This window comes from Arvicola amphibius, chromosome 2 (assembly GCF_903992535.2).
Source record: "Arvicola amphibius chromosome 2, mArvAmp1.2, whole genome shotgun sequence".
Lineage (NCBI taxonomy): Eukaryota > Metazoa > Chordata > Mammalia > Rodentia > Cricetidae > Arvicola > Arvicola amphibius.
The window spans coordinates 7,950,389-7,974,928 of NC_052048.2; the positions used below are offsets into that span (position 1 = coordinate 7,950,389).

At 42.9% G+C, this 24,540-nt stretch overlaps 1 protein-coding gene across 1 annotated transcript; it reads left to right on the forward strand.

Moving 5' to 3' along the window:
• Positions 1-1,865: 1,865 nt before the first annotated feature.
• On the forward strand, positions 1,866-24,052 carry Ldhb (lactate dehydrogenase B). The gene is made up of 8 exons (XM_038319134.2): positions 1,866-1,972; positions 4,342-4,475; positions 8,736-8,853; positions 11,723-11,896; positions 14,765-14,938; positions 19,948-20,065; positions 21,744-21,867; positions 23,695-24,052. Exons 2-8 carry the CDS (start codon positions 4,347-4,349, stop codon positions 23,860-23,862), a joined length of 1,005 nt encoding a protein of 334 aa, XP_038175062.1. The 5' UTR covers positions 1,866-1,972; positions 4,342-4,346; the 3' UTR covers positions 23,863-24,052.
• Positions 24,053-24,540: the final 488 nt, after the last annotated feature.

A 24,540-nucleotide genomic window follows, 5' to 3' on the forward strand; every position in this document is an offset into this window, starting at 1 on the left:
TTCCACAGTTCAGCTGCCCTGGTTCTAAAACATGGTGCCCTGACAATGGGAGATTACCTTTCTAAGACACAAGAGAAAAAGCAAGCACACACACACACACACACACGCACATGCACACACACCACAGGCGTTTGTTGCACACGTGATACCTCCACCCTCAGCTTTAGGCTTCATCCCTTGCACTTCATGAACCCTGCTCACAGTGCTCTGAGGAGCTGTACCATGATCATGCTCTTTTTTAGGGAGTGGGGGAGGGGAGCACAGAGTTTCTCTGTGTAGGCCTAGGTGTCCTAGAACTTGCTCTGTAGACAGGACTGGCCTTGAACTCAAAGAGGTGCCTGTCTTTGCCTCCTGAGTTCTGGGACTAAAGGCACCACGCCCGCCCGTGAGCACATTCTTTATCTCCTGTTTAATGAGTTGTTTGTGTCTTTCATCCTCTGCGAGGGCACAGCCCTTTAGCGAATGTCTCATCTCGCGTGCCTTGGTCCCTGGAGCAGCACTGGTCACCTAGGGAAGTCCTCAGTGCCTACTTTTAGAAAGGAAAAACCCGTTGTCGCTTTTGACAATTTTCTTCTTATATTCGTATTCAATTTTATAACTGATCTCCCTCCCTAGGAATGATTTACTTTAATTTCTTTAGCCCGCATTGCCTAGATGTTTAGCAAGTACCTTTCTTCCAGGAAGAAAAAGTGCATTCCTTCCCTAACATCTTCCCATTATCATCCCCTCTCCAGCTCCTGGGGCTGCTATTCTCTTTCACTGCCGGGATCCAAACCCCAAGACTTCGCACACACTAAGCATGCGCCCTACCGCTGAGCCCCACCCCAGCTGCTAATACCTTTATATCGAAGTGTCTTATTTTCTTCAATTTCCAGTGTTTCTTCTGTTCCCCAGTACTGTGGTAGCTCCACCCGGACTCCCCCAGATTTTCAATAAATTGGGCCTAGAAGCACCCCATGAACACCGCGTTCTATTCCTACTTCTGTCTTCAGGGCTTGGCAGAGGAGAGCTCTATTTATAGAGTTAGCAGTCCTTCACAAGATCTACACACTTAGAGAAAACAAAAGGCAAATGCTCACACACTGGAGTCAGTAAGATAGCTAGATAGGGAAACAATTTATCGTAAGAAAACATAGCTGCCCCAATCTTCAAAACACCTTTCCATGCAGGAGTAAGGAACCAGTCTCTGGGCTGGGTGAGAAATTGCTGAGCATGTGGGGGGCAGAACTAGGAAGTGCAAAAATCAGGCCCCTTGGTTTTCTTAGGCAGCTATTAGTTGAAGCAGGTGTGGGGAGAGGGGAGGCCAAAGTCTTATCGAAGGAACTTGAACATGACGGGCAATATTTAGTTTTCTTCTGTTTTTAGTTTTTGTTTGAAACAGACTCTTAAGAGGAGGGTCCAGGCTAGTCTCAGACTCCTGAATTTCCTCTGGACTCCGCATCCCCAGTGCTGGGATTCCAGGCATGCGCAAGACCCTTGCTCTGATGTGAGTTCTGAGAGAGTTCAGAATCACGGGGTTCTTTCTGAGGGATGGACCAGCAGCAGCATCTTAACCGAGGAGACTGGTCTAAAGTTGAGTCTAAACGCAATCTAGACATAGATTTCTATTTGCGCAAGATCCAGAAGGGCCTGAGAGGCAGGTTTGGGCGACAACTGCCACAGTGAGAGCCAGACCTCAAGCTGGGAGAATGCCCTGGCTGCCAGAAGGTGACCTCCAACTTTTAGAGAGGGAGAGGGGGAGAGCGTGTGCTCACTGCAGCCTTGTCCTTGAAGGGGATTGAGCGAGCCGAGGGGAGTGGTAGACCCGGCTCGGGTTTCCAATCACAATAGAGAAAGCTAGGAGGCTGGAGGGCAGCGGGCCCCGCCTCCTCCTCCTCCTCCTCCTCCTTGCAGATCTAGGATCGGCGGTGCAGTCTGCTGACTTTGCGGTGGTTTCTCTTCCTCAGCGCGAGGCAGAGTCTCTTTTTGTCCGGTAGGTTTGACCCAAGACCCCAAAGCCCGACTCACAGAACAGCAGGGTGTGTTTTGGGGGTAGGGAGCGAAGAGGCGTAATTGTTTGGCGGAACAGGAGGAAGGAGCTACGACACATCCACCTTCTGGGGCCTTTGCCTCTGAGCATCTCAGCTCCAGCCTCTTTCTGCCTGGCGGTTTTTGGCGTCCAGCCCAGAGAGCAGAGGTGGGCAGGAGGCTGGGGCTGAACTCTGGGCATCCTGCAGGCTGGTCCCAGGCCTGTGTGCTATCGAGGGAGAGACTTGTACAAGCGTAAGTGAACCTAGTCCCACCAAGTCCTTGGTCGGCAGGTGGCGGACGCATCACTCACCCTCTGGGGTGCAGGCTGGGGGCACGAGCCTAAGTGCCAGGGAATCCGGCGTTACAAGTGGGTCCTGTGAAGGTTGGAAGGCCTTGCACCTAGTGATGGATTAAGTTCCCTGCGATTGTAGGAATGGGGATAAAGCAAAGTTCAGTCCTAAACGTCCGGCTTCATCCCCGACTCACGCTACCTCCTCCTCCCCCACCCCCCGCCCGCAGTTGAGTATCTGCGCTTGCTGTGCCTCTAGGATGCACTAAGGTTTTGTTTACTTCTTGCGTTCAGTGTGCAAGGCCTAGACTTGCCCCCGGAGACTTTATCCGAGATGTGCACTGCTGCCTCCCTTGCGACCTGCTTTGCACAGGAGAGGTGGCTTGTGGGCCGCGAAGCTAGTGAGCCCCAACCTGGGGTGGGGAAATTCGAGGAAAAACCTGGGCTTTAACAGTTAACACGGAAAGATCCCCTGCGGAGGGGACCTTAGTCCCTGAGGCTTGTTCAAGTCCGCAGGGGAGGGGATGTGGGGGACCCTGAGACTAGCATGTTTTGTTTGTTCCAGTTTATCTCTCACTACAGTCACCTCTCAGATTTGACGCCAGGCCTGCTACAACGCTTACCATTTCCTTATTTTCTACCATTGTTGGGCGCTGGGAAGAGAATGTGTACTTTTCTCTACACAGCTGAGTCTGCCTGTGCTTGCTGGATCTTCAGCAGTGTCGCTTTTGAAATTACCCAAACCAATTTAAAATGTTTTCAGGACAGCCCAGCTGGAGAAAGCTTCTGCTTTCCCATTCTGGATTCACACACACACACACACACACACACACACACACACACACACACACACACACACACACACACGACAAGCTCCCAGGAATCTCAAGATTTCAGTGAGTGACTGTGATGGAGTCTGACCTTGACCTCCCCTGATCCTCCTGCCTCCATCTCCTCTAACTGCTGGGATTCCAGGCCTTCCTAATGCTTTCTGGAACCTACCTAACAGATTTTAAGCCAACTAACAAAAATAAACTTGGTGTGGGCAGGGGTTGGGGAGGCCGTGCTTTTCTTACTGGAGAAAGACAGCCGCTCTGTTGAAGCCGCTTAAAATATAGGGTCTGTTTGAATTCGCTTTAAGTGCTTTGTCCCAGCCCTTTGGAGGCTTTTCAGTCATTGTGTCCGCCAGGAAGCTGCAAACGTGATTCTCTAAGGCAAAATATCCCCTGGAGTGGTACCGTTTGGAGAAACTGTTTAAAATAACTAACAAGCTACAGACTGCAGTAGTCGTTATTGACTCCAGCTACTTCCTTCGGGACAACTTAACAGGGTCTTCACACAGCAGCGAGCAAAGTCGGGTTTTGCCACTTAGCTCTTCAGGGGTTAAAAGTGAAAACGGCTGTGGGAAGAACAGGATGGGCTATGAATAGGGGACCAGCGCCTCAGCTGTGATAAACTAAGCTAACAGCAACAAAGTAATCAGCATAGGTTACTAAATCTGATACTTGGTTGTGAGGGAGAAACTTGTGAGGAGGGCAGAGCAGCACAGAATGTTTCATGAGATTTAAAGCACAAAACTCAGGCTTTGCCCTCCCGGAGTGAAAGTAATTATTTATAATGGGAATTATAATCATTTCTGTTGGCTTAAAAAAGCTATAAATATAAGTTAGCTGAATGACATGGTGGTATATAAATTTCTTATAGGGAGGGACAATGGAAAGAAATAGCTTATTTAAGTACAAATGTCTCTACCCTTTAGCCAGTAATGAGCGGTTATAACAAAGAAGGTCATAGGAGTGATGATAACAACTTAATTGCTTGTGTAGAGTCCTCTGCCCAGGGGAAGAACTTTTATTTTAAGCTCCTAGAGAATTTTCCTGTGTTTAAATCGTCCATTAGGTGAGATGTGATTCCCGCAAAGGCATTCTGTGTTTAGACCACCCTGAGGCTCCTTGTTGCTCGGCATGAAGCTCTGTTATTTTAGGCTGTTTCTCACTCAGATTCCACTCATGTAAAATGCATTGATCACCCTTTTCTTGTAGGCAACATGGCAACCCTTAAGGAAAAGCTCATTGCCCCAGTCGCAGAAGAGGAAGCGGCTACCCCGAACAATAAGATTACTGTTGTAGGCGTTGGACAAGTTGGAATGGCATGTGCTATCAGCATTCTGGGAAAGGTATGTTTTAAGAGCAAGAGAGGTCACACGTGCTGCAGGAATGCATGTTCTACATGTTCTAGCTGCACAGCCCACCCTCAGCAATCTGAAGTAACTTGTAGGGTCACGCTTACTTATCTTTCAGTACTTGTACAGTATCAGAGGGTACTGGTCACTGTGTGTGACCACCCAGGGATTTCTTAACACTGCTATAGTAGTGTGGTATCCCCCATCATACTCACATTTAAAATTCTCCATGTTGTCAAAATCACATCTGTTATAGCTGATTTTGCCTCCATCCAAGACAAGCATTTTATGTCCTTACCACGCTTCTTTTTCTCTGTCTCGCAAGCCTTTGACTTTTTTTTCTACTGGTCCATGTCAGTTTCGGGGCCATCCTCTTCAGTATATGCTTTTTGGGGACTTCTTTGTGATTAACCCGTTGGGGTGGGTGTCACATCAGGAGGACAGCATGGTAACTTGCCTCATTTCTATGGTGATAAACTGAGACTTGTGGTTGAATGAGTTACTGGAAAATTCAGATGTAGTGGTCTCTGCTTTCTCTTCTTAGGGGATTTTTGTAGAGTGGCTTGTTGAAAGAACGTCTTACTAGTCTCAAACCTTAAACCTGTGGCTTTATTTGGAAATGATTTCAAACTTACCAGAAAATGTATAAGAATTATCTTAATAAATCAGCATTTCCATGTATGCGTCATTCATGTTTGCCAGCCCTCTACATTTTGCTGTCTTCTCCCTCCCTCTTCTCCTCCCTCTCCCTCCTTTCTCATCTCTCTGGCCTCCTCCATTATGTGTATATGTATATGTATGTATACATATATGTATGTATGTGTGTATATATGTATGTATGTGTATACGTATTATGTGCATATGTATGAGTTTCCTAAAACATTTGAGAATATCTTGATGAGATGAAGCTTTCTAAGCCCCCCAGCACGTCTTCTAAGAACAGGACAAATTCTCACATAATCATTGCCGTCCACAGCTCTGGGCGTCAGTTTTCAGGCTGACTTTGTGTCTCCAGACTCACTCTTCCTTTCGCTGCCTAGACTCTTGGCTGTGCTTACAGACCATGTGGTTCACAGCACCGTTTCTTTCCTTGCTTCTCTGACTTTAGTGACTTGAGGCCTTGCTGGTTCTGAGAGCGTCCTTGCGTGTAGGAAGAGAGAAGCCATGCTCACACGAGCAGCACCTCCCCCGCCACAGAGTACACTGACTCTTTGTGCGGAGGCTTCCCCCTCTGACCAAGCATATTCCTTCTGTTCGTGAAGTTTAATGGGTTGTTGTTGTTTTGTTGGGGACGGAGCACAGGACTCTTCTGAATGCTAGATGAGCATTCTACAGCTCAGTTCCTGGGTGCGTTCCCAGCACTTTTTATTCTCATTGCTTTTGAGATTCTATGTGTATCCCACACTGGTTTCAAAGTCGTGATCCCTCCTGCTTCCACCTCCTGAATGTTGGGATTAGGGTTATGTGCCCCAAGACTTGACCCCAAACTTTAGGTTCTTTTTCTTATTTATTTTATGTGTATGCATGTTTTGCCAGAATGTATGTGCATTCATGCCTGAGGAGGCCAGAAGAGGGTGTTGGATCTGAAGTTACAAATGGTTGTGAGACACCATGTGAGTGCTGGGAATTCAAACTGGTTCCTCTGCAGGAGTAGCTTTTGCCATTAACCACAGAGCCGTCTCTCCAGTGTGTAAATTTTAAATTCTAAAGGATCAAATTGTGAATCTTTTAACTGAGAAGTAGTTATCAAAGAATTGATCAGTGTGCACTGTGCCCTTTTGCTTGTTTTTTCTGGCTGCTTTTAATTGACTAGATACCCATGATATGTGAGAGTCTCCTGAATTACAGGGGTTTTATTTATTTATTTATTTATTTATTGGTTTTTTTTTTTCGAGACAGGGTTTCCCTGTAGCTTCTAGAGCCTGTCCTGGAACTAGCTCTTGTAGACCAGGCTGGCCTCGAACTCAGAGATCCGCCTACCTCTGTCTCCCGAGTGCTGGGATTAAAGGCGTGCGCCACCACCGCCTGGCATTATAGGGGTTTTAAATTGTCTTAGTTGAGTGTGCCCTCTTTGTTTGATCAGAACAAAAACAGTTGAGCTTACATGTCTTTTAAAAAAAATAAGTGCATGCCAAATATACCATGTACAGTGCTATTAAAGTGCTTTATTCTAAACAATTGATAGGTTAAAAAAGCTTTTGGGGGGTAGATGCTACTGTTTTGCCACGGGGTCTCCTTCAAACCAGGCTGGCCTCAATCTCGTGACAGTTCTGCGTCAGCTCAACCTTCCCGATGCTGTAATTCTTGGCCCGTAACACCACATCCTCCTAACAGAGGACTTTTCTTTTCCTTGTTTTGAGACAAAGTAACTGAGGCAAGAGAAATAATGTCACCTGTCCACTGTCACGTGAGCTGCACACATGGCTGTCCCTTCACGTGTCTGACAAAAGACTCTAAAGTTGACCATAGAGATACCATACGCTCAGAGACAGAGCTTTCCTGCAGCGCACAGGGCCTTGGATTCGGTTCCTCAGCACCACAAAATAATGTACTTATTTAATGTGAATAACCCACCCAGTGCCACAGACAGCAGCACAGGACACTGGAGAGAACTGTAGCCCTGGTTCCTGCAGCCCACTGCGGCTGCTCAGAATATTTTAATACATATCCCTAGGCTAGGACAAGCTCAAAAATGCAAATTAGTGAATGGTACTTCCCCATCTGGTTAATTATTTAAAAAGTTATATCTTTTCCTCCCATAAAAAATCTCAAACTTGAATATAAAATTGCTGGTATCAAATACCAACCCATTGATGTCAGTCATTTATTAACTAAGAGGCAGAATTCAAAACCTACGTCCATTCTTCTTGATTAAAAAGATTTCTACATTAGCATTCTTGCCTTAATAGGTTATTTATAGGCACAGTAAATGCATGAGCTGTGGAGATGTAGGTAGAGAGATTTGAGTCATCCGCAGCATCAGTCCTTGGCCATGCATCTCTTTGTGTATCTCCGCTTGTGGAGGGTGTGCGGTACACACAGTCGGCTATATTCAGCACTTTGGTTGTTTTTTTTAGGTGCTGACTCTCCTGCTTCCTTCAGCTAAACATGCACTTCAAAGCTAATTCTCTACACCCACTGACGCAGAGGCACTGACATCCTGTGTCGTGCTTTTTGACATAACCACTGGATTGTGTTGTGCTATTACTAAAAGACGATTGGAATTGCTGGTGCTGGGTGTGGTTACAGAATATTAGGCTATTATTAAGTGAGAAGGTGCTAATTTAGAACTAGAAAATGAAAATGAGGGTGTTGTGGGCTCTTAGATGCTGCATGCAGAAGAACAGTTGTCTTTAAAAGTTTTCCAAACACATATAAGTAAGAAGTAGATAAAAGTTTGTGCCCATATTTGATACAGAGTTGTTGTCTATCCCTGTGCTTAGGGATTGGTTCCCAAGGGCTGGTTCTTTATCCTAAGACTTGCCTGCCCTTCCTGCCATGTTGGGCATTCTAGGATTCAACCACGTTCAACTCCACCGTGAACTCACCTTTGGAGATTTAAATAGATCACCCTTCCAGGAGCCCTCTGAATTATGATGACATCAAAGCACACTTCTAATGTTCTGAGTCAGTCTTTATTATCTATCTTCTGTCTTTGTCTCTCTCATAGATATGTGTGTGTGTTCATATATGTACATATTTGTTCATGTATATATATATGTTCATATATGTATATATAATGTGTAGGCAATGTGTCTTTTAATGAACCAACTTAACTTTCACAAGGAATCTTTGGTATTTCTCTTGAATCGTCATTGAAGACCAAACACCAAAGTTGAGGATTTTAGACATTGAGTGCTTAGCCATTTGTAAAAGACTTCTTTAGAATATATTGGTGCTAAACCTTCCTTGTGTAACTTAGGGTGCTATATTTATACTCAAACATTTGGTGAGCAATTCAAATGAGAATGTAGATTATTTTCCCTCACAGACCATCATGGCAGGGAAGGCATGTTTATGAATATCTCTGTAGATCAGGCTGCAAAGATAAGGTGGGAAGTAAAAGCCAGCTATAATGTGAACCCCAAGCCCATCCCCATTGACCCCCTTCTCCAGTGAAGCTTCAAGTCCTCAAGGTTCTAGTTTCCACAGACAGCACTGCTAGCTGTGAGCCATGTGTTCAGAACTCATAGCCTGTGGGAGACTTCATATTCAAACTGTGATAGGAATGAATACCTGCTATTGTGTTTCTAGTCCCTAGCTGATGAACTTGCCCTTGTGGATGTCCTGGAAGACAAGCTCAAAGGAGAGATGATGGATCTGCAGCACGGGAGCTTGTTTCTTCAGACTTCTAAAATCGTGGCGGATAAAGGTAGGTAATTTCTTTCCGTACTACAAGGGTTCTTACGGGAAAGAATTTTTATAACAGATAGATGGTGGGAATGTACTCTCCAGCATGACAAACTGATCATTTGCTTACTACCTGTGGTGCTGATGCCCAGGGTCTTGCTGGATGTGGAGCAAGTGCCCAACATCCCCTGAGTTATACTCTAGCCTAAATTTTGTTTGTTTTTTGGGTTTTATTGTTGTTTTTTGGGTTTGTTGTTGGGTTTGGTTTTGAGACAGGATTTCTTAGAACTTGTTCTGTAAACCAGGATAGCCTTGAACTCAGAGATCCACCTGCCTGTGCCTCCTGTGGGCTAGGATTGAAGATGTATGCCGCCACCACCCAGTTAAAATTATTTTTTTAACTAGGAAAAATTGCAGTTGTGGGGTGATTGTTTTAATAATTGCTAACGACAAAATGCTCATGATCTGCTTTAGTAATTTCATATACTACAAAAGTTCCATCTACCTAGAAATGGTCCCCTATTTAATTTACAATTTGTTCTTAATTCTACTTCATATATATATATATATATATATATATATATATATATATCGTATAATCATTAAAAATGAGATTCTTCTCATTTCTACTGTGGCCATATCACCAGGAGAGAATCTCAGGCTGTAATGTGTGGTGGTGTTTTCCGTCTGTATTGTCCTCAGACAAGCTAACCTTTTTGCATCAGTTTCTAGAAATTTGTTTTCTGGAGATTTTGCTTTAGATGCACATAGCATGTGAACACGTTCTGTCTTTGAGAATCCCTGTAGAATGTGGTCCTGTGCTCCACATACCAGCCGCCATCTTTGTCAGCTTTACTTTACAGACACGTGGGTTTTGTTCATTCTGCTTGCTTGAGACAGATCTCATGGAATCCAGGTTGCCTTGAACTCACTATGCACTTGAGGCGAGCCTCTCCTAGCTGCCAGGATTATAGGTGTGCAGGGCTGTGCTTGGCAGTGCAGCTTGTTTTCTGAACTAAAATTTGGATGTTTTCTTTTTTAAAAAATCATCTTTAAAATATACCTTCTATAAAACAATAAAACCCCAGAATGACTATATGTAATATCTCAGTTTTCAAGTAATCTGTGTTTCGTTTATCCCAAATTGTCCTCTAGTTCCTCAGCTCATTTTTTCTTCCCGTCTTGATAAATACAATGTTGTGGTTTCTTCTTTCCTTCTGCATCCAGGGACTGGTGGCCTGGAAGAAGCCAGCTAATGACTGTTACTTATGTAGCATTCAGAGTCCTGCGTCAGGTGGTTGGGTTTGTCATTCCACCTTCAGAACACAGTCATAAGGAGGAGATAAGACCAGTCCTTGCATCTTTTTTTATGGTTTATTTAACTTTATTTTATGTGCATTGGTGTAAAGGTGTCAGATCCCCTGCAACTGGATCTTTAGACAGTTGTGAGCTGACATGTCGGTGCTGGGAATTGAACCTGGGTCCTCTGGAAGAGCAGTCAGTGCTCTTAACCACTGAGCCATCTCTCCAGCCCCCAGTCCTTGCATCTTATGGGAAAAGACTGTTAATCTTCTGCATTAGTGATGTGAATGAGCTATTGTGTTGGAATTTTTTGATGGCGTCAACACTTCCTTAGCAGAAAAATAAAGTCTTCTCCAAAAGTTAATGCTATAGAACATAAATAATCTTCCTTAACAAATATGTTACAACCAGGTATGGTGGCACACACATATAATCCCAGCACTCAGGAGGCAGAGGGAGGCAGTTCTAGGCTAGCCTGGTCTACATAATGAGTTCCAAGCCAGACAGGGCTACATAGTGAGACTCTCTTAAAGATATACACATACATACACACACACACACACACACACACACACACACACACGTGCACTCATGCATGCCTTTGCATACACATGTATATATTTGTATAATACATAAGTGTGTAACTCATACTGGTTTTGAATTCATGGCAATCCTGGTACAACCTCCTGAGTACTGGTATTAGAAGTGTGTCCCATCCCTTGGTACATGGAATATTAGAAATCAAAATTTGATTTCCAATCAAAACTTAACACTTTTTCCTTTATAAATATCAGTAGCATTATATGGCTAAAGAGAAACTTAAAATTGAGTTTTATTTGTATTGTGTGTTACTAACAGGAATATGCAAAACCGTAATTTCATCGTGATTGTGAAAAGCCTGTCTGCTGGGCTGTGGGCTCACTGACATGTTTCAGCTTTTCATTAAAATACAATGGACTTCTTAGCCACAGACATATTTTAGGGTATCTCCCTGGTTCATTATTTGCCAGTTTTAAAGTGGGGTTGCTTCGTTGTCTCTCAGGGAAGAAAAATGCAGCTGCAGAAGCTTTTTCTCTTTCCTTTTTTGTTTGTTTGTTTTGAGATCAGGTTTCTCTGTAGCTTTGGAGCCTGTCCTGAAACTAGCTCTTGTACACCAGGCTGGCCAGGAACTCACACTACCTTCCTCTGCCTCCTGAGTGCTGGGATTAAAGCTGTGTACCACCACTGCCACCCAGCTCTGAAAACCTTTAAATAGGGGCTGGAGGAATAGCCTAGTATTTAGTTGACTACTTTGTGCTGCTCTTCCAGAGGACCTAGGTTTGGTCCACACTACTTGTGTGAGCAGCTCACAACACCTACAACTCCAGCTCCAGAGGATCTGATGCCCGCATCTACACACACACACACACACACACACACACACACACACACACACAATCTTTTTAAAACACAGTCTTTTAATACAGAAACTTTAACTCTTGTAAGTTCTGGAGGCTTATGCATAGTGAAGCTTCCAGAGCATACCATAGATGGCCTGTTTGGCCCAGGAGTTGAATTTAAGGTTCCCTCCTTTGCCATTTCTCTTCAAGATTACTCGGTGACAGCCAATTCTAAGATCGTGGTGGTGACCGCGGGAGTCCGTCAGCAGGAGGGAGAGAGCCGACTCAACCTGGTGCAGAGAAATGTCAATGTGTTCAAGTTCATTATACCTCAGATCGTCAAGTACAGCCCTGACTGCACCATCATTGTGGTGTCCAACCCAGGTACTGACACGAGGCTTTAACTGTGACAGTGGCCTGTCTGGTTCTGTTCTGTCTGCTTCGCTTTTGGGGACTTTGTTTTGGGTTCACTTACTGGCAGAGTTGGTTCACATGTCTTCTGTTACTGGTGCAGAAAGATGGTGTTTGCAAAACAGATGGCTCCATCCCAGGCCAAATGTTTAAAGACGTGAGTTTTGTATGGTGGGGTTTTGGTTTTATCTTTTTGTTTCATCCATGTGTGCTGTAGAGCTGGAAGGCATTTGTTAATGCTGTAAAGGTGGAGCTGGGCGACGACCCTGCAAAGTATATGTTACGAAAACGTAAGGACTTGGGTTTGGATCTATAGCAACCATGTAAAATGCCATGCTTGGGGACACTCAGTTTTAATTTCAGTGCTAGGGAGATGGCAACAGGAGGTTGCCTGGTACTCATTGGCCAGCCATCCTAGCCAAACTAGCCAACTCTGGATTAGTTAAGAAACCCCATCTCAAAATAAGATGGGGAGCAACTGAGGAAGACTCATAGACCTTTGGCCTTCACACTCGCACAGGTATGTGTGTGCTCTTGTGTGCATACGCCATATATAACACAACTCCAGTCCCTGACACCACCTCTGTTAGCCTAATAATAAAAATTATATGATGCCATTGTTTAGAGCCTCTGCCGGGCCATCAGAGTGGATGCACGAAGCAAAGTCCACACCACCAAGCTGCTAGTGAGCCATTCATTTGAATTGATAACTCAGCACAAGAGATAAAATAGTCACATCTCCCAAAGGGGATTGGAGAGTTAAGCCCCTTGACTTGGTAATTAAGAGCCCCCAGCTGCCTTTGCAGAGGACCCAGATTCGGTTCCCATCACCCACATGGTGGCTCACAACTCTCTGTAACTCCAGTTTTGGGGGATCTAATGTCCTTTTCTGGCCTCTGCAAGTGGCACATGGAGATATAGGTAAATAAACACACATAAAACAAAAGTAAATAAAACTTCTTAAAAACAGAGTCAGCTCTTAGAACCTGGTATCAATTACTTCTCTGTCACCATCTTGCAAAGAAAGTGATTTTGAAATGGCCAGGCTGGTTTTTGTTTGACATTTTCTTGCCTTAGCCTTTTTTTTTCCTTTCTGTTTATAAAAAGAACGTTTCCTAAGGACAATTTAAGGTTTTGTAAGTAAATTTTACTTTATCATGTGCCAGAACAAATGGCTAAAATTCCATCTCTGTTGCACACACACACCACACACACGTGCACGCGCACACGCACATATATACATGCACACACGCTTGTTTTGGGGTACACTGGGAATTGAACTGCATGGTAGGTTAGTATTCTAACAGTTGAGCTGTGCCCCAGCTCAGGTCAGGGTCACCCATCTTCGGTCTGTAGTTTATTATCCATGATATGACATGATGGTGGGCATAGACAGAATGCTGATAAAATGGTAACGATATCTCTGACCCTTCCTTGGAGGATTATAAAGAAACTTGGGGATCGCTGCAGTTCCCCTGGTACTGGGGGTTGGGACCTGTTAGGAGATCATTTCTGTATCCCCATTCTTTATGAGTCTAGACTGGGGTTTCCTGAATGGTTCAGTCTTGTAGGTAAACATGTGCACCAGGTCATTGTAGGACAGAAATGGCAGAGAGCTAGCTATATTATTCCATATCCAGGTCCTGTTTCAGTCACCACTGATTATATCACTCCCACGGTAAACCTTCCTAGTCTGAGTCTTCAGGGAACTTCTGCAGGGTGGGGACCACTTCTGCAGGGGGGATCACTTCTGATGCATTCAAGTTGGCATACAAAGGCATTATTCAGGCAGAGTGTGCTTAAAATACCTTTGCCAGGCTGCACAGAGGAGTGCACTGGGGGGAATCATCAAACTCTCTGTTGGCTTCTTTTCCAACAGTGTGCATATTTCCATTTCTTTCCAACATAGCCTTTACCTTCTATGATGCAGCAAACGTCTTACCACTGTGCCACACGGGGGTGAAGGTTACATAGCAGCTGCCCAACCATGATACAGTAATGACATGAATTTCATGATAACTTGTTAGACAATATCATACTCAAGAAAATGCATCCCGGCAGCCCTTGCTAACCTAGAAGTGACATTGTTTGTGATGACAACCTCCACAGCCACAGACTGTTAGAACTGGGGGCAATCTAAGTGTGTTTGTCAGTGCCGTGTTGCTGTTAGAGACACCATGACCAAGGCAACACTTATAACAAAATAAAGCATGCAATTGGGGCTGACTTAGAGTTTCAGAGGTTTAGTCCATTATCATAGCAGGAAGCAGGGCAGCAAGCAGGCAGACATGGTGCTGGAGCAATAGCTGAGAGTTTTACATCCTGATCCATAGGCAGAGGGAGGGAGCCTGGGATTTGCATGGGCTTTTAAAACCTCAAAGCCCACTCCCTACTGACATGCTTCCTCCAGCAAGGCCACACGTACTCCAATAAGGCCATACTTAGTCCAACAAGGCCATGCCTCCTGATTCTTCTGATCATTCCCTGGTGACCAAGCATTCAGCTACAGGAGCCAGTGGGGGACATTCTTAGTCAAGCTATCCCAGTGAGGGCTGAACCAGCCCTTTTCTTTCTTTCATGGTAAAGTTCATTGACTTGTAAAGCTCCTAGATATTCTTATGTCAAATAATACATGTGCATGGTTTTTATATATTTCATATTTACATTTCTTTACAAATACTTCATTTTTATCTGTCTGAACCTGATTCTGAAAAGTTAAGTTACAGACGTCTTTTAGGTCACATCTCACCCAAGAGAGGGGCATATGGAGAGGGAGAGGCCAGAACACCTTCTAATTGGTTCAGCACTTCCAAATACTTTCTTTTTTTCTAAAATATCTAGTGGATATTCTTACTTATGTCACCTGGAAACTAAGCGGGTTACCTAAGCACCGTGTGATCGGAAGTGGATGCAACCTGGATTCTGCTCGGTTTCGCTACCTTATGGCTGAGAAGCTTGGCATTCATCCCAGCAGTTGCCATGGGTGGATTCTGGGAGAACATGGTGACTCCAGCGGTAAGAAAAATGATTTCCTTTGTGCTTTCAGCTTATGTAGACTGTTCTTTTTTTTGATTTATTTTGAATTTTAGTTTTATATGCTTTGTTATATTTCAGAAAAAATTTAGAAGTAGTATAGTTGTATTTTTGATTCTATTCCAGTTTGCTTTTGCTGCCATCTGTCCATCCACCCACCCATCCATCCATCCACCCACCCATCCATCCATCCACCCACCCACCCATCCATCCATCCATCCATCCATCCATCCATCCATCCATCCACCCATCCACCCACCCATCCACCCATCCACCCATCCACCCACCCACCCATCCACCCATCCATCCATCCACCCACCCACCCATCCATCCACCCATCCATCCACCCATCCATCCACCCATCCATCCATCCATCCACCCACCCATCCACCCACCCATCCACCCATCCACCCACCCACCCATCCACCCACCTATCCACCCATCCACCCACCCACCCATCCATCCATCCATCCATCCATCCATCCATCCATCCACCCATCCACCCATCCATGCATGCATGCATCCATCCACCTTGCTATCTTTCTTTCTTTTCTTTTCTTCCTTTTTTTTTTTTTTTTTTTTTTTTTTTTGGTTGATTTACAGACAAGGTCTTACTGTGGAACTTTACAATGTAGCTGTCCTGGAATTTGCCATGTAGACCAGGTAGGCTTTGAACTCACAGAGATCTGCCTCTGCCTCTCTAGTGCAGGGGGTAGAGGTATGTGCCATCATGCCCAACTTCATCTACATATTTTTAAAAATATCTGTGTGTGAACATCTGCACACATGGAAATCAGAGGACAATTTTGGGAGTTGGTTTCCTCCTATCACAAAGTTACCAAGGATGAAACTCAGGCCATTAGGCTTGGCAACAAACAGCCTTACCTGCTTAGCCGGCTTGCCTGTCTCACTGTGTTTGCCGTCCCCCATTACATCACAGTCATCATGTTCTTTTCTCCATAAGTCCTTTAATTTGTGATTTCTTCTGTCCTATCTTTCCCTCCTGCTTCATGCTTTACTTTGTTCTGTGGCTTTGCTTTTGTTTTTCATGCAGTCCAGTTTCGCCCAGAATTCCCAGTAGCAGAAGATAACCCTGATCTCTGATCCTCCTGCCTCTGTCTCCAGATTGCTGGGACCAAAGCCTAGGGAGGTTTCTTTTTTCTTTTATTTTTTCCTGTACCACGGTACAGGAAGCAAAATTGGGAAATGTAACATTGAGCCCATATTTAACCCACGGGCCATTTGCAAATGTCACCCTCTGATGTCCTGTGGGCCCTCTTCCCCATCTGGATCCATCCTGACATCTTGAGTTGTATCTCATTTTGTTTCCTGAGTCTTCCTTAGTCTGGAGCAGTTCTTGATCTGTGTGTCTTCTTGATGTTGACATTATTGGAGCATGAATGTCCATCCATGTCTGTTTCTGAAGAGTTCAAGGTTATCTTTCCAGATAAATCTTGCCCAGGTTCTGGGTCCTTTGCTGTGTTTTCCGGTGGGTGTGCAGTGCTTTGTTCTATTAGTGTGTCAATTTTGACTTAGAGCAGTGTTTTTTCCTATTTCCTTATTGACCTGTACTTATACAGAATGAGAGAAAAGTCATTCTTGCTTGGGCACAGTTAGATAGATCCATGGTTGTTGGAAAGGGTCCGCTTATTTGTCCCAGCTTCCCAGAACCGAAATAATCACACAGAAGCTGTATTAATTAAATCACTGCTTGGCCCATTAGCTCTAGCTTTTTATTGGCTCTTACATCTTATTTTAACACATCTCTATTAATCTGTGCATCACCACAAGGTTGTGGCCTACCAGCAAGTTTTCAGTGCATCTGTCTCTGGTAGTTCCATGGCTTCTCTCTGACTCTGTCTCCTTTCTCCCAGCATTCAGTTTAGTTTTCTTTGCCTACCTAAGTTCTGCCCTAACAACAGGCCAAGGCAGTTCCTTTATTCACCAATGGTATTCACAGCATACAGAAGAGAATCCCACCTCACATCCTCTTTTCTGTTTAAATAAAAAGGAAGGTTTTAACTTTAGCATAGTAAAATTACATATAACAAAGCAAGTATCAAGCAATAATTACAGTTACAATATTTATATCTATTTTATCCTTTATCATAATTAAGGAAAGCTATATTATTACTATCTACTCTCTAACTCCATCAAAGACTCCAGGAGGATATAATATTACCTAAGTAAGCAGGAAGTGCATTATAAGCAACTTCCAAAACTCTAGAATTAACAGAGACATCTCGCTATCTGGAAAGTCACCCAAAGTTCTTCTGTACCATTGGGGCATCCATCTTTAGCCTACAGACCCATAGTACCCAGCAGACTTTTCCATAAAGCAGGAAATTTTAAAGATAGATCTGCCTATTTTGGCAGTTTGTCTGTCACTTTTTTCTGTGTCCTGCAGAATGTCTGGCAGACTCATGAAACAAGAACTCCAAAGGACAGTCTCACCTTTAAGCAAAGTTTAGCAGTCATTTTTCTGTGGGTCCTGAATGTCCAGTTAAGCAGTCCAGGCAAGAGCAGTTTCTTATCCAAATGGCTAACACACTCCATAAGGAGCCTCTTTGATGACCATCATTCTTTTGAAGTAGATTGGTGATGCCAAGAGTAGATGTGTCTCACTGTCATAAAAGTCCTAAGATTTTAAACATTTTAAATGTCATTTTCTGTAGTCTTTGAAAGGTTTGAAGAATGCCTATCCATCTAAAATACATCTAAAAATGCCTGTCCATCTAAAAAAAATCTAACATGACTACAAGCTTGACTATTATAGATGATTATCTATTAACCTATATTTCTTAATTGTACATTACATTTTTAAATGAACTACACAGTCACAATATCTTAATCAAGAGCAAAAATATACATATAACAAAATTGACCTTAAATTTGTATCAATAAACCAAGATCCATACCAATGCAAATCTCTAGCATATCCCCCTTTAAATGTAAACAAACCTTTATAAACAATATTTGGGAATATGGGCACAATTCTTTAAACTGCTTTCTGCTGTTTATTGGGCAAAATAATTTTTTAAGGGTTGTTTAAGGCAAACCACATTAGTCTGGAAGCAATCCACAGAGTCTCATTTTCTGTGAAAACAAAAGAAGAACCTCTTTTCCAAAGCAACATATCCTTAGAACCATATTTTGAAGTTAAGATACTTTTAAAATATATATGTTGGTTCTGCTTAGCAGCCCATATAATGAAATGTCTCTCTTAGCTCCTTCACAGTCAAAAAATTTAAAGAAAACATAATAATACACATAATCCAATTCTCTTCATATATTTAATCTTTACATGGCTTATTTTTTTACTCTGTTACCTTTTTTACAAGTTTAATAATTATTTTCTTATCTTTACTCCTTTAATCTGTTACTATCTGTACTCTTTTATATTACATTTACAGTCTCTTTACTTTTTTTCTCTCCCAAGGCTATGTACATTTTTAAAACACTGTCTCCTTTAGAGGTCTTTTCCATCTTGATTTGTCTTTATTGTATAACTGTAATTATTTTTTGACTAGAAGTGCTTCTTAAAATGTTAAGCCCTTCTTATAAACTTAAGTGGCACCATTGCTAGAGGAAATACGGCACTGCCTGCTTGCCCTGCCCAGCCCAGCATGGTGCAGCTGTTTGCTGCCTCTGAGAGCCATGCTCACAGCCCCATTTTTAGGCACACAGTGGGTCTATGTCTCCACAAAGCAAGTTGTAGCGTTCTTCTCACAGACCCCATTTAAATGCTCCTTGGCTGGATCTCCTGAAAGAGTCAGAGGTCACTCTGGCAGCAGGACCCAGAAAGCCTGCATTTCAAAGCCACAGCTACAGATGGGTCAGGAAAACCTCTCTTAAAGGAGCTGCAGCACACCACCAGCAAACAGCGAGAAGCCATGTTAAACTCTGTATTTGTTTTCTCTGCCTACTTAAGTTCTGCTCTATCAATAGGCCATGGTATTCACAGCATACAGAGGGGAATCCCACATCACATGGTTTTCCTTAAAGTCCATGAGGATGTCTAGTTAGTCTGGAACAGTAGAAACTGTGGACCAAGGGGATCTTATTTGGTCCCTAGCAGTTTAGCTGCTGTATCTACGTAATTGCACTGGACTATCCCTGAGCCCTTGTTCATACTGTGAGTCACCAGTGTTCTCCAAAAGTCCCTAAGGAGCGTGAGACTGGGGTTTCAAAGTCCAGTTCCTGTGTTTGTTTGTAGACATTCTCCCCTAAATTATGAAGACCCTAATTTACATATTAGTGTGCTTTTATAATAACTGTGTTTGGGGATAATTACCATAGATTTTTTTTTCTTAAGAAGAAAGGGGCTTTTGTTACCAAACAATCCCCAATAGAGAAGTTTATATTTCTAAAATTGAGAGTTTAGGATGGTCCCAAACTATAATCTCTTGTAATTTTTACCAACCTAGAGATTTGGAAAGAATTTTGTGTTCTCTGTAAATTATACAGTGACTGTTTTGAACCACATATGTTGAGAGTGCAAAGGTCAGTAGTAGGGACTGGAGGCATGACTCAGCAAAGAGCGCTCGCTGCTGTGGCAGAAGGCAGAGGACCAAGTTCAATTCCTAGCACCCACATTAGGTGGCTCACAACTGCCTGTCACTTCAGCCCCAGTTGCTTTGACTCTCACTTCTGGACTCCTTGGGTACCTGTACATGCTCATACATGTACATACATACACACACACATACACACACGCATACATACATACATACATACATTCATGCATGCATAAAAATTATATATGTGTGTATGTACACATGCATGTTGTATATTTTATTTAAATATATATGTATATATTTAAAAGGTCAGTTTTGTTGCTAGTTGAAGCCAAGTATTAGAACAAATACTCCCTCCAAAGGGGATAAAAACTCTATACTAGAGTCAGATGCCACTGAATAGTACCAACTGGTGTTGGGATAATTTGCATCAGAGTTGCGATCTGAGATAAGAAATTTTTGTTTTTCTCACAGTGGCTGTGTGGAGTGGGGTGAATGTGGCAGGAGTCTCCCTTCAGGAGCTGAACCCTGAAATGGGAACGGACAACGACAGTGAAAACTGGAAGGAAGTACATAAGATGGTGGTGGACAGGTGAGTAGAGGTGACCCCACTTTGGTGAGTTCGTGTCCTGTCCCAGAAGGTAAAACTCTAAGCTGTTTCCACACAGCCTGCTCAGGAAGCTCTTCACTTGATGTGTCTCTTTGAGAAGTGGGCAGGATTAATTTAGACCAGTCAGATTTGTTGTGTGTATCTAGAGACAGCTACAATAGAAAGCCAGCTATAGCAGTCAACATGAAACTGCCTAGGGAGAGGGCCTTCACTGTGTTACCTGTCAACCAATGAGGTAAACCTGGACCCTGTTAGACAAATGGCCACGTGCACACACAGCCGGGCAGATTGCTGAAAGTATTTAAGCAGCACTGGTCTTACTGCCCTTCGCCATACCCCACCCCCTTAAAAAAAGTCTCCCACATTAATTTCGTTCTCTAAAGCCATTCCTCCCAGTTAACAACTATTCTCTTTCATGATTGTTTTGCCCCAACAATGTATTACTTTGAAATGCAGCCAAAAATGCAGGCTTGGATGCTTCTGGTTCCGATACTCAAGCTGACTACTGTACTGGAAGCCATTTAACCTCCAGGGTTATCTATCACACCTCTTCTCATAGATGCATTAAGTATAGGTTAAGTCATCGATAATAACGTTCTTATAGACCCGTTAGTTGTGTATAGTGTAAGGCCCTGGAGAAATGAATTGTCAAAATGAAGCCACACATCACATACAGGGCCACGCTTTATCGCTAACAAGCGTTCAGTGTTATTGTTTGCAAAGTTCTTGCAGGAAAATTGCTACCTCAAATATGGAAGTTTTACTTAGAATGACTCTTCTTGGAGATTTTGACTGTGTAGTAAAAATAAATCTACAGGTTAAAAATTTCTTAGATTTGGCTGGGTAGTGGTGGCGCACGCCTTTAATCCCAGCACTCGGGAGGCAGAGGCAGGTGGATCTCTGTGAGTTCGAGACCAGCCTGGTCTACAAGAGCTAGTTCCAGGACAGGCTCCAAAGCCACAGAGAAACCCTGTCTCGGGAAAAAAAAAAAAAAAAAAAAAATCTTAGATTTTTCAGTGCTTTGATTTTATGAATAAAGCTACTACTCATTTGAGTGATGGCCTCTCTTGTTCACTGTTTCCTAAATTCATTAATACATTTGGAAATACATTTCTTTGTAAATCAATGATGGTAGAAAATGTATGGTTTTAGGGACTGGAGAGATAACTTATCAATCAAGAGTGTGTACTGCTCTTATAAAGGACTGGAGTTAAGTTCCCATCACCCACACTGGCGACTCATGATTGCTTATAACTCCAACTCTAGGGGCATCTGATACCTCTGGCCCCTGGATACTGGCATTTATGTGCACATGTACCCAGCTGCACATACAGACACACAGACAAACGTGGTGCACACACATAAATTTTAAAATATCTTGAAAAGAGAGTGAACATTCATAGCCATCATGACTTCATAAATATTCACTGACACCTGTGTCTCACTCTGCCACGTAGTCCTCACATTTTTACAGCTTTTATTTGTACATTAATTCACTTGATGTTCATAAAAAGCTTACAAAGCAAGTGTATGTTCTCCTTTACTAAGAGGAACTAAAGCCAGAAAAGTTTAGAAATTGGCCAAGATCACCATTAGAGACACAGCAGGTGTCAATTCAGTGTCAGGCTCAATGATCTCTCATATGGTTTCTTTTCCTAAGTGCCTATGAAGTCATCAAGCTGAAAGGATACACCAACTGGGCCATTGGGCTAAGTGTGGCTGACCTCATTGAGTCCATGTTGAAAAACCTGTCTCGGATTCACCCTGTGTCTACGATGGTGAAGGTAAGAGAAACCGCTGGGGGGGCGGGGGGGAAGTAGCAGCGTGTCTAGTCTCATGTTGTATAAAGAGATTCATCTAGAGAAAAACAAGGAAGCTTCAATCCACAGTTACTTCTGCATTTGTAGTTTATATAAACATAGTTGATCTCTTCCCAACCAAAGTCTAAGGCAAGAGCACTTCACTTTTTAGGAGCTAAAGTGTCTGATACGTTTTCTGAGAAATCTTCCTTGTATGCCATAAAAACTATTAACCATGAATCCTCTTCAGAACCTGCCTCAACTGTACTATTAAATAAGCATATACGAGGTCCATTTTAGGCTTATGTAATAAACCATAGACAGTCTTTCATGGAGCACTCAATAACATAGCAAATCTAGTTTAATTCAAAAACTATGAAACAAACATACAAAAGAGGCCAAAAGAACATGAAGCCAGAGCCTAGATGTAGCTTGGTGGAAAGAGTGCTTGTTTAGCATGCATGAGGCCTTAGGTTTGGTTTCCCAGTTCTGCTGAAATCAGGTGTGGTTGTGCAGATCTGTAATCTGAGCACTGAGGATGTAGAGACAAAAGGATCAGAAGTTCAAAGTCATCCTCAGCTACATGGCAGTTTGAGACGAACCTGTACTGCATTACTTCATTGGAATAAAACCCCCTGAACAAAAGTAAAGTTATGTTAAAACACCATATGTAGCAAGTGAGTTGATTCTACAAGTCAGTGCCAAGAATGAAAAAAAAAATATGGAAAGTAAGTGGGATCCCCAAAAGTAAGCAAGCTGGCTGGGAAGCTGAATTGACAAGCTGTCATTTCAAAGGGAAGTAAAGTGAAGAGCCATCAAGGAAGACACCTGCTGCCAACTTCTGACTTCTACATGCACACACAGAAACACGATGCACACATGCATACCCACACATACAGAAAGGTAGTTAGGAGTGCAGTGTGGCACCAGTTGTTTGGCTTAGGGTACTATGGACAGTTTACAAAGAAAGTATGGGAAAACTTGAGTAATTGTTGACTTTTGGGTGCCTAGAGAAGAATGTTTTTATTTTATCTACTTTGGTGTATGTACAAAAATGTTTGAGGTATAGTTTTAAAGATTAAGATAACTTGTTAACTATAATTAATTTATTAGTTATATAGGGAAATTGACCCCATAATAAATTTTGCTATTTAAAGAGCATTTGAGAGATAGTTAACTGCTTCTTCAGCACCTCTTGATGGTATTGTAACTCCAGTTCCAGGGGATCTGATGTTGTCTTCTGGCTTTTGTAGACACCTGTACTCATTGGCACACATAAACTCACAAACACACATACACAAAATAATTTTTTTGTTGTTGTTTTGTTTTTCAAGACAAATTTCTCTGTTCAGCCCTGGCTGTCCTGGAACTTGCTCTGCATAGTTTAGCTTCAAAGATCTGTGTACTTCTTCCTTCCAAGTGCTGGGATTAAAGGCATGTGCCACCCCAGGCACAAACAATATAAAAATGAAAAAAATGAGTTGATGGAAAGTTCATTAAGGGACATCATTGAAAGTCATTTAAAGACTCATATAGCAAAGTTTATTTATGCAGAAAATAGTATTTGACTTAAAAACTAAGTACTGACTACCTTCTTGTAGTTAGTTTTTTTGTTGTCTAAGTTTGTGTAGTCTATAAATATGAAACTGGCTTCAAAACCCAAAGATATGTGGACATATGGACCAGTTAAATGAAAAAGAGAATAAATTTGTGTTCACCAAATTTCTACAGTCATTTGTATTCAACATAACTCCTCTGGTCATTTGTTCCATGACCTCATGCCAGGTCTAAATACTTGTGTTGCTCTTACAGGGGATGTATGGCATTGAGAACGAAGTCTTCCTCAGCCTCCCATGCATCCTCAATGCCCGGGGACTGACCAGCGTTATCAACCAGAAGCTGAAGGATGATGAGGTTGCTCAGCTCAGGAAGAGTGCGGACACCCTGTGGGACATCCAGAAGGACCTAAAAGACCTGTAACTGCCGGGTTCTAGGCTGTAAAATCCAAGCCTCCAACATCACTAACCGTGAACCTTTAGTCTTCAGCCTTGTCCGTAGGTCACAGTTTGCTTCTCCCCTGACATGTGATACGAGCTCACAGATCAAAACCCAGACTTGTTTGATGCTTGCACTAGGAGCTCTTGAACAAATAAAGTTAGACATTGCGGCATGCTTCCTTGTGTCCTTTTCTCTAGGCTGTTTGAGATGGTGTCTCAGGACCTTTGTAGCTAGGGCCAGCCTTGAACTTGACCTTCTGGCTTCCGCTTCCCTGGTGAAGAGATACAAGATACAAGCTCACTTTGTATGCTTCTCCTCCATTTTTTAAATGACCCTTCCTCCACCTTCAATGTCCCTAAATTCTGCCATCTCTGTTTCTGTAACCTGCCTTAGAGTCAGCACTAGAATATTCACTCGTAGTGTGTTCCATGATTTCCATGTCTTGAGAATATGGTTACAAGTTTTGAAGAGTTTTAATTATGGCTATGTGTAGATATGTGTACATGGTGTCACAGGCACCAGATACCTTGAAGCTGGAGTCACATGTGGTTGTAAGTTAACTGATGTCAGTGCTGGGAGCCAAGCAAGGGTCCACTGAAAGGGCAGGCAGAACATGATCTTTGCCCCTGAGCCATCTCTCAAGCTGTGGCTACAATTTTG